Source organism: Myodes glareolus, chromosome 7, assembly GCF_982192425.1.
Source record: "Myodes glareolus chromosome 7, mMyoGla1.1, whole genome shotgun sequence".
NCBI classification, from domain to species: domain Eukaryota; kingdom Metazoa; phylum Chordata; class Mammalia; order Rodentia; family Cricetidae; genus Myodes; species Myodes glareolus.
In genome coordinates, this window is record NC_142032.1 from 84,194,787 (window position 1) to 84,210,055 (window position 15,269).

General features: G+C 45.5%; 1 protein-coding gene across 4 annotated transcripts in view; it reads left to right on the forward strand.

The window, feature by feature from the left end:
• Positions 1-101: 101 nt before the first annotated feature.
• Dnah3 (dynein axonemal heavy chain 3) overlaps positions 102-15,269 on the forward strand; it is a 169,217-nt gene continuing 154,049 nt past the window's right edge. For 2 of the 4 annotated variants that reach the window (XM_048460341.3, XM_085693001.2), the window contains exons 1-7: positions 105-951; positions 5,098-5,202; positions 5,712-5,922; positions 8,518-8,590; positions 9,119-9,293; positions 9,944-10,133; positions 11,952-12,147. In XM_048460341.3, the coding sequence (XP_048316298.3) occupies positions 922-951; positions 5,098-5,202; positions 5,712-5,922; positions 8,518-8,590; positions 9,119-9,293; positions 9,944-10,133; positions 11,952-12,147 (980 nt within the window). In that variant the 5' untranslated portion in view covers positions 105-921. Of the gene's footprint in view, positions 952-5,097; positions 5,203-5,711; positions 5,923-8,517; positions 8,591-9,118; positions 9,294-9,943; positions 10,134-11,951; positions 12,148-15,269 lie in introns of all 4 variants that reach the window. The other 2 variants (XR_015003061.2, XM_085693000.2) reach the window with 2 other exon arrangements.

Genomic DNA, 15,269 nt, shown 5'->3' on the forward strand with positions numbered 1-15,269 from the left:
CATTATCTCATCAAACTCACAAACAGACCTGACGAAGTGGGCACTCACAATATGACCTGATGAAGTGGGCACTCACAATACGACCAGAAAGTGGTATGGAATTTGTACACAGAAGCTGACACAGTCACTCTATACAAGCTGCACATTCCTTAACGAGAAGCGCAGGATCTGAGTCCAACTCTGGACTTCAGAGACTCAACCACCAGCTGGTGTGTCTTAGACCTCTTCAAGATAATCATCTCTTATTGTTACATTCCTGGGCCATTACTAAACACTTTCTCAATTTTCCTTCTGTCACTAATACTTCCCGCTGCTCAGCTCAGCCTCCTACCAAGGGAACCAGCAGGTCAAGCCCAGTCTTGTGTTTAAGCATAGAAATGGCCCCTCCTCTTAGCAACAGACGCTAAAGCCTGGTTATCCACCACAGTGCCTGGGTACAAACCCCATTATGGTTAAAACTGCTCAGGGAACTCCCCAGGTTCCCAGGGGTGTTATCTGGGATAGCAAGTTCCCTCTTGTGGATATTAATATGTGACTGTGTTTCATTTTTGTCCTCTGCAGAGACATCAGGCTGTTCTAGGAAGTTCCAAGAAATCTACTGAAAAGAAACAAAGAACAAACACTGCAAAGAGTGGAAAGTGGAGGAGGATTTCTGCAGAATGCCACGCTACCTCTCCATTCTTTGTCTTTCCTTCTCTCCCTTTCTGCCAGGGAACTCCCCGGGATACCAACATCTATGACCTCAGAGAAACAGTTCCGTGCCAGAGTGTCCAGAGGGTCCGAAAACTCCGCTGCTGCTCTCATCCCCGTTCTGCTCGAAGGAATCGCAGATTTCAAAGCAGCTGGATGGGAGAGACTGATCCTCAGAGGAACTGAGAACTCCTCATTCTTTCGTCCAACGGAACAATTAGAACAGGCACCATGAGCTACCACAACTGCTCATCTCAGGAGGTGGGTGTGAAGTTTAAGGCGTGGTTTTCTGTACTTGTGTCTTCAACATGTAGGGAATTGAAAGTGTTGGGGAGGAGGGACTTTTCCCACAGAGAGATTGCCATGGTAGATCCCTTTGACCTGGAAATTATGTTAATCACCTTTTTACTCTGAAATTTTCGAGGTAGAACCCATCGTTCCTTTCCCTTCCCTTCTAATGCCGTCAGATACACACTCCAGCATGCAGGTCCCACCTTGGGATTGTACGTCAGAGCATTCTGGGGCATATTCTGGCACAGTGTTGGGGCTGGCAGAGGAGGCTGAAAGCTCAGTGGGTAAGAATGCTTACTGCATAAGCGTGAGAACTTGAATTCATACCCCAGCACCTCTGTGTAAATAGGTGTGGACGCATGTGGCTGCAACCCCAGTACTGAGTGGAGGTGAGGGTCAGGGACAGGAATCCTGGGGCTTGCTTGTCATCTGCTTAGCTCTAGGTTCAGTGATAAACCCAGTCTCAAGGGTATAAGCTGGAAAGTGACCGAGCAGGACACGTAACACCTGCTCTGGCTTCTGCCCATACGTGGGCATGCACACCCCCACAGACACTGCTAATTTAAAAAACAATTTTTAATTTAAAAACCAGTCTCACATAGGCACAAAGTCACCTTGTAATTTTATCACTTGGGAGACTGAGGCAAGAAGATTGTGTATCCCAAGGAAGTCTGTACTATATAGTCTCGAAACAAGAACAACCTTATCAGAAACTAGAGTCTTGGCCTGTACCCTCCAAGACTCTGATTCAAATGTGGCGTGCCATGGTGGAGAGCCAAGAGCTCTATTTTTAACTCAGGGTGGAATGGTTCTGGCATAGCAGAGCCACACAAGCCATCATGTGCAATCTGAAATAAACTGAACTGGGGCTGCTGGTTTAAGCCAGTAGCTTCTGCACTCGGGAAGCCAAGCAGCGGAGACCAGCCTGAGGTGCATAGTAGACGCCACCTTAAAAACAAATAGATAAGCAAACAAACTGCCCCCAAAGTAATCTGCCCAGTCCACATGCAAGCATCTTGGATGAAAAGGCCAAGATGCCAAGACTCAGAGGAGCATTTAAAATAGAAACTTAATAAAATTATATCTGCTGCATAGCCAAGCCCATGCTCTGAAATGAAAACTCCCTAATATTTACCAAAGAAGATACTTAGACATTCAGGTTGTTAGCACACCATTTTGCATAGCTGTTAAACTATTCCCCGGTTCCTCCTGGCAAGAGCCACGGTGTGCCACATGGATTGAAACTGGAGTAGGCTGGGTTTTCCCACCAGGACTGTATTCTACTTTTGTGGGAGGATTAGCTTTCCCAGGTTCTGTTGGCACTGGGATCAGGTTTACTCCACTGTGAACAGGAACACAATTACCAAGACCCCTCCCAGATTAACATCCTCCATGATTTCACAAGTCGGGGGTTTGGGGCTTAATTACTCCTTCCCGCTCTTGTTGGGACTTACCCAAGATGTTCTGGCTTGGTGCTGTTTGTTGCTGTTTGAATGAAGATTTTTATTTAAAACAGATTTCAAAATCTAGGTCAAAGGAGAGATTGCCACTGACCACAGATTCCTCTTGCTTGCAAAGACACAATGCTGACAGCCCTAACCTCGTCGTCAACACGTGTCTTGTAGCTGGGACCTGAAAAGGCTTTCATATCCTTGAAAGCACCCTTGCTAGCATCCTTGCACCTTTGCTCTGCTTTGGTTGGTATTGTACCTGCTTTGGATGGCCAGATCCATTTCCAGTTGATCCTGGGTTATTCCCGTTTTGTTCCCTTCACTGATGCAGATCTGGCATGGATTTCAATCATAAAAGAGGCGATTCTTGGAGATAACTGGTTAGTTCTCAGGTCCTTGAGATCGAGGTTGAGAACACAGAGGCTGCCAATGGTTTAGATCAGTATATCAAAGCTGGGTATGATGGTTCATGACTGAAACCCCAACACTTCAGAGACTGAGACAGGAGGATTTTGAGTTTGTGACCAGCCTGGGTTATGAGTCCCTATCTCAAAAAAAAAATCAATAATTCAACAATAAAAACGTCAGTATACTAAGTTCTATAAGATGAAAATAATGAGGTCCTTGGTTCTCAGGAGCATCAGGCCTGAGGAGGGGACCAAGCAGCTCTACTCTGAATAAGTACCCACTGCCCACCATTGGTAACAGTCCTTGAAAAACACTGGATTGGCCTGTGAGATAAGTGAACCCATTCCATGCTTTCAAGGATCTCAAGCTTAAATACATCTGTGATCGTGACTTTTTCTGTTCTCATTTAATTTTTGGCCCCATGACCCACCTAGAGTAATTAGCCATGTAAGGGGTTCTTGCCATTCCTGACATTTCTGGGGTGACGGGTGATGCACATTTAAAAGCTACTGCCCTAGAAGACAGGTCTGCCTCTTGTGTGCCTGGGGCATTTTACATACCATTCTGACTCTTGGTTTGGTCAGCTAAAATGGGACTACCCCCCCCAAAAAAAAAGGTTTTGCATGCCTGACGTGCAATCATTTGGCATTTGGGTAGACAGTATTGTTTATTTAATAATACAGGAGTTCCAGGGGAGTTCATGGGGGTTAGGGGTTATCAATGAAGGGTTAGGCAGGCTTGGTGATTCATGGCTAATAGGGAATCCTATGTCCCTCTTCCACCCTAGCCTGCACCAGTAATCTTGCCTGCCATAATTTGCAGACCCAAGTAAAGAAATCTCTGCGACAGTGTCTCAACTGATACCAGAGCTAGTCCAAAGTCACATCCTAGGGTTAAAGTCAGAGCCGACATTGGCCTCTTGAAAAATCCTTCAAATCGTCTTGAAAGTGAAGAACAGCAGAACCTCCCAAACATCAACCCAGCACTGTCTCTGCCGCAGCCTCAGACAAAATGCTTGTCTTTTGCAATGGGGCTGAGGCTTCAGACAAAAGCCTCATGCAATACTGTTCAGCCCACATCCACTTCCAGCTCCGTTCAGGAGAGGCACACAGGAACTGAGAGACTGTGGAAGGCTCACACCCAAATGTACACTCACCGATGAAAGGGTGACTCCCACACCCACCTTTTTAAAAAATAAATCACAGGGAGTTGCTTATATGCTTGTTAAACATACCTAAGATGCCAAGCCATTGCCTGAGTAAGTTTTTAATCAAAACACTGTATGTGTGAAATGCAAGAGTCAACCTATAAAAGCTATCCACTTTGGGGGCCCAACAAGATGGCTCAGCAGGTGAAGGAGCTTGTCCTGCAAGCTTGGTGACATAGGTTCACTCCCTAGACCTCACATAAAAGTGGAAGGAGAGGGGCTGGAGAGATGGCTCAGTGGTTAAGAGCACTGATTGTTCTTCCAGAGGTCCTGAGTTCAATTCCCAGCAACCACATGATGGTTTACAACCATCTGTAATGAGGTCTGGTGCCCTCTTCTGGCCTGCAGACATACACACAGACAGAATATTGTATACATAATAAATAAAAAAAGAGTGGAAGGAGAGAATCAGTTTCACAAAATTGTCCACTGATTTCCAACACACAACACTTCATGGCACACATGCCCACATAATGCGTGCACGTGCACATACACACCATGCACACACTCAATAATACTAATACTAATACAACTACTAAACAAATAAAACACTAATACTAATCAATCATATTAATTATTAATATATTAATACATTATTTACATATTATATTATATTAATCATAATTAGATATATTATAATTAATTAAATTATTTATATAATCATGCATCATTATATAATTGTGTGTTATATTTATATATGAATTAATTATAAATAATAATATTATTAATAATGCTAATACAACTACTACGAATAAAAATGAAAGGAAGTTCGCTTGTAATTCTACCCAGGGTTAGGCAGGAGGTACACTCAAAGCTTGGGCTTTTTCTGAAGGGTGGAAAAATGAACAGATTGTCTTGGGGGGAAAAGACAAGGAGGAGGTGCTGCAGACCAGACAAATGATTTAAAAGCCAAAACATTCATGTATAATGGATGGAGGGGCCTGAGCAGCACTGTGTGCATCAGACTCCCGGGAACCTCTGCAGTTCTCACCCTCTCCAGAGGCCCAGAAATCTCTCCCAGTTCCTGAAGAGAACCTTTGTTTCCCACAGATTGACAAAAATGACTCCATACATCACATGAGCCACTCCCAGGCGAGGCCAGAGCTGCCCCCTCTGCCTGTGTCTGCAAATGAGGAGCCGTCAGAACTCTATGAGGTGAGTACCCATGGCTGTCGGCTCTTCTGCTGAGGAAGAACTGGGTAACATACCTTGCCTGTGTATGCATTCCTTTGGGTTTTAGTGAAGGCAAACAGTCTTGGCAAGTGGGACTAAGAACTCTGGTCATTTTGTCGCCAGAAGACATGGCAGCGGTATGAGCACAGAGCTTTGTGCTAGAATAAAAGCGTGTTTGCATCTGGCCCTGCCATCTACCTGCTGTGTTATAGAACTCTAAGTCAGCATCTTCAGCCATCAAAGGAGAGCAGTTCCATGCCTTTTGCCACCGGGTCCATAAAGAATAACAGTGGTGTTGAACGCCAGCTGTTTTCCTTGGCTTCAGAAATCTTCCGTTGGGCAGAGAGGTAGCCATGCACAAAGTAGTTCCCCGGGGCTGAGCAGGGTAGACACACAGCATCCGGTATGTGCCACTCTATCTCCGTGGCAGCGGAGCCCAGGCTCACAGAGATGCCTCTGACGGCATCTCCTTTACATTGCTCTCCTTGCAGACTGTCATGTCTCACAGCTTTTATCCCCCCTTGATGCAACGTACATCCTGGACCCTGGCCGTGCCCTTCAAAGAGCAGGACTGCCACCGTGGACCCAGTGACTCCATCGGCAACAACTATTCTTTGACGGCCCGGGACATGAAGCTGAAAGACCTGTTGAAGGTCTACCAACCAGTCACCATCAATGTCCCTAGGGACAAGACCAGTAAGGGTAATATTCTTTAAGAAATGCTAGTGGGCAGTTCCCGAGCACCCTGCCCGAGATCCCTGGGAGAGACAGCAGGCAGCAGCCAGTCCCAGGAGAGATGTCAGCCAGTCCCCAGGAGAGACGGCAGGCTCTGGGAACAGCCAGTGCAGTGGCAAGCAGACACATGGCAGGCGGGCAGGAGACAGAAACGTGGACATGTAGAGTGAGATTGAAATATTTATTCAGGGGGTTATGGAAGAGAAAGGGAGGGGGCAGAGAGAGAAAGGGGGGAGAAGGAGAGGAAGAGAGAGAGAGAGAGAGAAAAAGAAAGAGAAAGAGAGAGAGTTGGGGAGATGCGCCTCAGCCTCCAGAAGAGAGCACTAAGAATGAGTCCAAGATGGTGGGGCAGGGGTGGGGGTGGGGTCGCTGGGAGTGGGCGTGGCTTGCCCCTTAAAGGGATCAGAGACCAAAGGAATAACAGAGAATACCAGGTACTTGCGACCAATATGCCACATCTTGTGCAGGATGAGGCCTTGAAATGAGGCTTCTACTCCTGGGTTTTCTTTCATCCTGGCTCCACCCTTTGTTGGACCTGGTATCTTTATAGAGCCTCACTCACTCCACTTATGAAAGGGAAATTCCTAAAATGGCTAAAGTTTACGCATCACTTGCAAACACCAGTACTGTTTAAACTACTGATGTCCGCACCGTAGATTATTCCAAAAATGTCATCAAATCAAATCATATTCATCATCTCCCTGTTTCTACAGGTGAGATCTCTGCATTTGGCTTAGTTGGGTAGTTCAAGCTCAAGATCTCCCACAATCACACAATCAAGGTGCAGCCGAGACCATAGTCATCCAAATACACTGGGAGGAATTCTCTTCAAGGCTTGTGCACATTCTTAAGCTCTTGTTGATGGCTGGCTATCATTACCAATGGCTTGCCACATGGACTCTCCATGGCTTCTGACTTCCACTGGAGTCAGCGAAAGAGGGAGCAGGACAGAGACAGTACCTCAGAAACCACAGAAAGTTTTTTTTTTTGAAAATTAACCTTCGGACTGACATCTTCTCACGTTTATCATAGTCTCTTTGTTAAAAATGAATCTCCAGGTCCAGTGTCATGCCAAAGTCCTATCATGGAGCAGATCAGGGGAGTGGAATCCATTTTGGAAGCGGTTTACCACAACATCTCACAGACATGAACTGATTTCACCCCACCACATACACATATATTTGCTTCTAGAACCCTTCTGTGATTTCTATTAGATACACTTTGGAGACCCTCCATCTGTTCTCTGTCTCAAACCCCTGTATATTTTCCACTTTCCCCTCTCTGTTTTATAAGTTAATTCCTCAACTGTTATCTTTCAACTCACTAATTTTCTCCTCGACTTTGCTCAATATTTTAACACATCATGACTAGAAAGTGCTGTTGGATTTTTGTTTGTTTGTTTGGTTTTTGTGTGCATGGATCCTAGTTTTATTTTTGTTGCTGTGATAAAAACACCCTGAACAAAGGATCTTAGGGGATGAAAAGGTTTATTGGTTTATGACTCCTGATTCCAGTCCGTTATGATGGGGAAGTCAAGGCAGTAACATTCACAGTCAGAGCAGAGAGAGAACAAAACATGAATCCTTGCAGGCTGCATACTTAGCTAGCTTTCTCTACTATTATACAGGTTAGAACCAGTCCTGGGACTCCCCACTTTCAGGGCTGGTCTTCCCAACCCTGTTAACAATCAAGACAACCCCCCACAGACAAGTCCACAGGCCAGCCTGATCTAGATAATTCCCCACTAAGAATGTCCTTCAGGTGATTCCTGACAGTATCACCTGGACGGTTAAAACTAATGAGCAGCAGCTGTGGCTTCTTTCCATTTTCAGATTTTTAATCATTTCTATTGTGGTTTTCCCCCTAATTTCTTAATCTCCTTTTTTATGGCGCTAGCCCTAAGAATATCATTTGGAGGGATCCTTGAAGGAGTTCTCACCAGTGATGCTTGTTGATTGAATATACATGCATGGCCTTAGGATGTTACCTTGCATATTACTGCCTCAAGGACATAGAGCAAACATTAAATACCCAGTGTACAAAATCTCACCTAGAAACTTAGGCTTGATGCTACAATTGCTAATACCATGATTCTTGTTTAAGCCTGTTTGAGTTTCCATAACAAAGTGCATAGTCTTGGTAGCTTATAAACAAGAGAATATTTTAATCACATTCTGGAATTGGAAAATCTAAAGTAAAAAAGAAAGACAACAATTTCAGTCTATGATGAGGGCTCATCCTGGTTTAGAAACACCGTATTCTTTTTCCTTTCCATTAAAAAAATTTTCATACAATGTATTTGGATCAGTTTGATCATTTCTTGTCCCCCATCCTGCCTACTCATCCAAATCTCTATTTTTTTCTCTCTCTCAAAAGAACTAGAACAAAGGAAAAAACAAATGAACAAAGTAACAAAACAAAGGACTGTACTCTGCATCCTGCCCTACCATGTCCACTCCCCTTAATATTCCCCCAGACCATTCCCAAGGATCCCATCTTTGCAGACAGAGAGTGGCTCCAGGCTTCCCATCCCTGATGGTTTTCTTCTCTACTCTCACACAGTATCTAAAGTCTCATCAGAGCCCACTAAGAAGAAAATGAAGTTGTCCTTGAAATGCAAGGAGGATGCTCCCAGGTAAGGTGTCATTATGGGTGCTATGGGACAGAGGAAATTGGACTGAGCTAAGTCATGTTCTGAAAAGTTGGGCAGTGGTGGCACACGCCTTTCATCCCAGAATTCAGGAGGCAGAGACAGGTGGTTCTCTGTGAATTCAAGGCCAGCCTGCTCTACATAGTGAGTTCCAGGATAGCCAGGACTACATGGAGAAACCCTGTCTTGAAAAACCTAAAAAAACAATATAAATAAATAAAATAATAAGTCATATTCTACTTCTTGACTTCAAAGCATTGCCAGACACCCAGGAGTTCATTTTCCTCACCAGTCTTTCAAGGGTCTGTATAAAAGTTAATGAGCTGAGTAAAGCCAGTGTTCACAGTATGTGATGTGCTACACATCTGGGTCATCCAAGGTGCACACATCAGACGTCACTAGATGACACAGTGGGTGGGGTAGGTGTCCCTGGCAATCCTCAGATTTGGGAGAGTAGATCTGACAAATACAGTGTCTCGGTGGGACTAAGAGTGGACTGCCCCCACCTTTCAGGATGCCACCAGCCTGCAAACTCTCGTCCTCCGCACCCAGGAAGAGTGACAGGGACTCGTGGGCAGTCCAGTCGGGAAGCAGACCCATGAGTCCAGAACAACAGATGGATGTGATGTTGCAAGAGGAGATGGAAATAGAAAGTAAAGAGAAAAAGCCATCTGAGTTAGACCTGGAGGTACTTTTTTATTGTGGCCCCTGACTTGAGAGATAGCATCTTGGCATCTGAGTGATTTGAAGCAGCGAATGACAAGAGTCGCCCGGGGAATGGTAACAGAATACAGAAGCCCAGAAATTTTAGGAACTGGGGCTTGTGAGTCCCTAACACATAGTTTGGCACATGGCAGCCCATGGGGCAGGGGAGGTGGCCAAACTCTTGCAAAACAAGAAAGGACTCTCAGTTAAATATGAATTTCAGATAAACAATGAAGACAATGTTTTGTGTGTGTGTGCGCGCGAGTAAACCAGCTGTGTTCTGTAGTTTTTCTGGCAACCCTATCAACCGTCAGCAAAATGCAGCCTGTAAGTGCGTCTTATAAAAATAGAGGAAATGCTAATGAGGTAGATCTTCAACTCTTCTTAAGAAAACTAAAATACTCAGAGCTGAGCAGTTGTCTTCTTCAAGGAGAAGAACCTGCCTGTGGCCTTGTCACGTGCAATGTGTGTGAAGTGGCTGGCCTCAAAAGCATGGTGGCAAGCAACCAAAGGCGGGGATGGCTGCTGTGTGAACCGGGACCCTCAGCCGCTTGGTGGCTGCTTGGCTGGTTGGGTGGACCAGGTGAGCACTGCCACTCGGTCATGACCTTTTTCTTGCTTTGTTTATGGAAGAGATACTATTACTACTTGACCAACGGCATCCGGAAAGACATGATTGCCCCCGAGGACGAGGAGGTGATGGTGCGAATTTACAAGTTGATTCCTAAGGTGCTGCTGGCAACCCCAGCCCTGGAACCCCTGCAGGTCGCGCTCAGGTCTGAGAAGGAAAGAGACTATTACTATAGCCTCATGAAAAGCATTGGTAAGGCTGGGCTTGTGGGCCCGGAGCTCCTGTGGAGGGCACAGCCTTTCCTTTGTGCCCGTTGCTCTGCTGTTGCTGTGACGAGACAGCCAGAAAGCATGAGCTCAGAGGAGGAATGGTTCATTTTGTCTTGCGGCTTCAGGGGTCTGAGGACACGGTCAGGTGCCTCTATTGCTTCCGGGTTGTGACGGTGCAGAACATCCCAGCAGGGGCATGTGGTGCCATCTGTGTGTTGCTCAGCTCATTCTGCTCAGCAAACCAAGAGAGTGAGAAAGAGCATGTGTGTGCTAACAGGCTTCTTCCTCTGGCCTTCATTCTATCCAGGCTTCCATCCTAATAGACAGCCTCTGTCTATATCCTTAGTTACTGGCTCGCATGCCATTCACCTCTGGAAACATCCTCACAGACACACCCAGGTGTGAGAGCATACCATACTAATCTCTCAGGCAGCATTCAATCCCAACAAACTGACAATCAGGATAAACTATCACATGATCAATCAATTTATCAGTCCCCACCCCAACTTCACTGAACTCACCCCAAAATACCATGTGACTTTTAACTCAAATGTCCCCCCATCCTCATTGTCATCACTACTGCTTCCCTCTGAGCGAACCACCTTGGCATAGACATGCTTGTGTAGAGCTTGTTAAAAAGCAGATTCTGGTTTAGTAGGTGTGCATCTTGGGTAAAGCCAAGGAGGTCATTCAGCATGGACGGCTAGCTCCAGGAGGCTCAGATGTGACAGACAGACATTAATCACACTGTGGGAACCCTGTCCCTTCTCCTCGGTGGCTCTTCTCTTGTCCCCTCAGTTGTCCCTTCATCCTTGGCGGTCCTAGCGCCCTGACTTTCAGCTCATCCTGGCTGGCACGTCCCACTGTGCCTTTGTCTCTCTGCTGTTCTCTTCTCATCTCTGTCACTTTGGACTCCTTCTGTGACTGTGAGCTTTTGGAGAGTGATGGATGTATCACTTTGTCTCCCTCTGTCTTAAGCCCACTCAGTGTCCTGTACACACAGTAGACCACACTGGGAAGCATTTAAGGGCAGGTGATTTAAGAGAGGAAGGGGAAGGGTGACCCTGTTGTCTTTCTGCCTTGTTATTATGCTTTTACCAAAATGTCTAGCTATTTCTGTTTTCCTAACTTTCTAACGAGGTCAGTATAATAGCTCCTTGTCTGGTGTCACACAGAGTCCATCTAAGAATAGACATGTGAGGTCTTTGGCTTCTAGCTCCTCCTTGCTTTTCCAGCCATACACCTTCAGTGCCACCATTGCGGCCGATGTGTCTACACAGCATAGTTCGCAGCTCCTTGAGCAGACGGTCTGACACTTTCCCTCTACACACAACATCTATCCCTCTGTCCCCGGTGTCCTTCCTCTGAGAAGCTCATATGCCTTCTTCATGGTGCAGCATAATTGTGACCCTACCAAGATACCACCAATCTTTCTTTCCTAACAAAACACATTTGCTGTCTAAATCTCCGTTTGTAAGTATCGGGTGCTGCTTGCTGTGTTGATGCCTACTTGTGTAACTATCCTGGTGAGTGAAGTCAATTAATCACAAATAGAGGACCAGGAAATGCTAACGGACTGTCAGGAAAAGTGGGACTCACCCTCAGAATCCAAGTACTCTTCACTGCCAAGTCACACTGGTGCCAGGGAAGTCACACCCATGGGTTGCCCCTGACCTGGCCAGGGAGGAGGCATTGCCAGGTGGAAATGGACAGATGCTCACTTCCGTTCTAAGTGTCTGAAAGCTAGGAGTATAGGATGTGTAAAGACCCTGCCTGAGAGGGTGTCCTCTCTTCATTCTAGTTGACTACATCCTCATGGACCCAATGGAGAAGAAAAGGCTGTTCATCGAGAGCATCCCTCGCTTGTTTCCTCACAGAGTGATCCGGGCCCCTGTGCCCTGGCACAATGTCTACCAGAGCGCCAAGAAGTGGAACGAGGAGCATTTGCACACGGTGAACCCCATGATGTACAACCTCAAGGAACTGTGGTTTGCAGAGTAAGATCTGGCCCCTGGCCTTTGGGTTCCTTTCTTTATTGTTCAGTACCTAAAAGAACCTCTTCAGTACAGCACAGTGAGGGTAGCTCTGCTGTGGAGAGGGCACATCAAAGATCCTAGACAGAAAGTGTATGGGTTGTGACTGTGAACCTACCTACAGGTCTAAGGAACCCTACTATGCATTCCCAAAATACATTTCCCCTGTCTGAAAGCCCTGGAGCGTGGTGGGTAACAGTGTACATATTGAGCCATTAAGTTCAAAATCTTAGCTCTGCTTTGTAGGTAGATGGGTGTGCAAACTCCATCTTTGGGTCCTGCTTTCTTGTCCTCCAAGTTTGAAATAATAAGAGTTCCTACTTCAGAGGGATGGTAAGAGGTATTAGTAACTCAGCACAAAGTACTTACTTAGTACCTGATACGACTTAAGAGACCAAGGAGAATTAATTCCCCATTTCCTGCCTTGTAGCACGGTCACCCTACATTACAACTCTCTGCTTACTTATCTGCCTCTACTTCTGAGATGGATGAAGGTTTGGGTTCCTTTTTTTCTGCTTATGAAATTCATTTGGCAAGCTACAGTCTCTCCATCGTACTTATGAATAATTATATTCACTCCCCAAATTATAGGAATCTAGATGAGAAGACCCCTTTTTTCTTTCAAATTTCAAAACTCGAGATATGCCATTGTCTCTTGTTATACATAGAGATTGTTTCTGGGACCCCAGATACTATACTATGGTTCATGAACTCTCATATATAAAATACTCTAGTATTTTCATAAGTCTCATACTTTCCCTTAAACTTTGTCATAAGGGGTTGCTTAGGAAATAATTTCAAGAATAAAATATGTACCTGTTTAGTACAAAAGCAGAGTTTTTTTTTCAGAATATTTCCCACATGCTGTTGGTTGAATCCAAGCACACAGAACCCACAGAGATAAAAGACCGACTGTAAAACTCACTGTCTTGGTTCCTTTTCTGTTGCTGTGATAGATGTCATTACTGAAAGCAACTTAAGGAAGAAAGGGTTTGTTTTGGCTTGTGGTTCTGGAAGGATAGAGCTTATTACAGCAGGGAAGACATGGCCACAGTCAAAGAAGAATGTAAGCACAATTAGGAAACTACCCAATCACATGTCAGACACACAGGGAAGAGAGGGAAGAGTAAGTGGGGTGAGGCTAGAGATTCCCAAAGTCCGTCCATAGTGACCATCTTAGGGTTCCTATTGCTGCAGTGAAACATATGACCAAAAAGCAAGTAGGGGAAGAAAGGGTTTATTTGGCTTACACTTCCCTATCACTGTTTATCATTGAAGGAAGACAGGGCAGGAACTCAAACAGGACAGGAACCTGGAGGCAGAGCTGAGGCAGAGGCCATGGAGGGTGCTGCTTATTGGTTTGCTCCTCATGGCTTGCTCAACCTGTTTTCTTATAGAACCCAGGACCACCAATCAAGGGATGGCACTACCCACAATGGGCTGGGCCCTCCCCTGCTGATCACTAAATAAGAAAATGCCCTACAGGTAGATATGATGGAGGCATTTTCTTAATTGAGGTCCCCTCCTCTCAGATGACTTTAGCTTGTGTCAAGTTGACATAAAACCATCGAGCACGAGTGTTCAAATATATGAGCCTATAGAGGAAATTCTCATTCAAACAGCCCCACCTACCCCTTTAAAGTACGTGCACAGTGAGGTACTTCACAAGTTTGTGCCACCCGCACCGCTAATCCAAGGATATTTTTGTCATTCACATTCAGCCCACCCTTCAGCCCCTGGCAACCACTAATCTTCTTTGCCTCAGTAGACCTGCAGGTGCTGGATGTGTAATAGATACTGAATCACATACTATTATGTACTCCTTTGTGTCTGGTGTCTGAATTAAACACGATGTCCTCAACATCTGTTTGCAGAGAAACAAGCACCAGTAACGACATTTCTTTTTACGACTGAATAATATTCCATAGTTTGGCTATATCATATTTTGTTTATCAATTCAGTGGGTTATATATGGGGGAGAGGAGAGTGTGTGATTTTTTTTAAAATGGGGTCCTCAAGAAAGGGCATGAATCAGAAGGGAAAGTTCATTGAAAGGACAGGCTAATGACTCACTTCAGCTCACTAGAAAGTCAGGGTCACCAGGTCAGCAAGGAGGAAGATTTGTCCAGGAAACTGTATCATGGTTTTCCTGTGTGACCCCAACTATTCAACTTGAAAATGCCTAAGAGGAGAGAAGTAAGCTAAGATGTCTTTGTGATTGGTAAAGTTTGTGCATTTGGCAACTGTAATGAGATGGGTCTGAGGGAAAAGTGGAGAACCTGGTTCCACCAATGAGAGAAGTTTGTTAGGATTTAACTAAAGACGAGTAATGTGGAGACATGAGCCACACCAGGGTTGGATGTCTGTGTGGTGAGTCAGGCTCTCAGGCCCACCCTTCCCTAGAAGTGCTTTGTATTCAGTCGCACACTAACACGTCTAAATTCCCTATTCCCACCTAAAAGGACCATAGGTGGCGACGTTTTAGAAGGAAGAATGGTTGATGGATCGTTAAAACAGATGATGGTGTCAAGAGGCTAGCCCTGGGGTTGGCTTAGGAACCTGGGCAAAGATCTGGTTTGAGAAGTAGTGGGGATGACTTAAGGACCAACCTATGGAGGAGGGGATACTGGAAAGAGAAATGGTGGACCTGTGGGCTTGGGAAGTGGCAGAGCTTCCCTGGATCCAGAGAAGGGGAAGGGGGAAAAAGGGAGCAATGTAGGAAAGATGATGAGTCATTCATTCAACAAACATTCAGAGTGTCTACGTGGTATAAACACAGAAACATAAGGGGAGTGTGGTAAACCTTCCCGCAGGGCGAGTTACGGTATGGTTCAACCTAATGCTAGGCAGCAAGGCTGGGGAGATGGCTTAGTCAGCTGAGTGCATACATAAGGACCTGAGTTCATCCTCCAGAACTCATGTAAAAAGACAGCATGAAGGCACATGCTTGCAATCCTAGAAATGGGGTAGGGTGACTGGGGCGGGGTGGGGGGAGCGGTCCCTGGTGCTTGCTGGCCAGTCAGCCTAGCCTACTGGGTGAGTTCTAGGTCAGTGAATGATCTTGTCTTAGAAATCAAGATGTCACC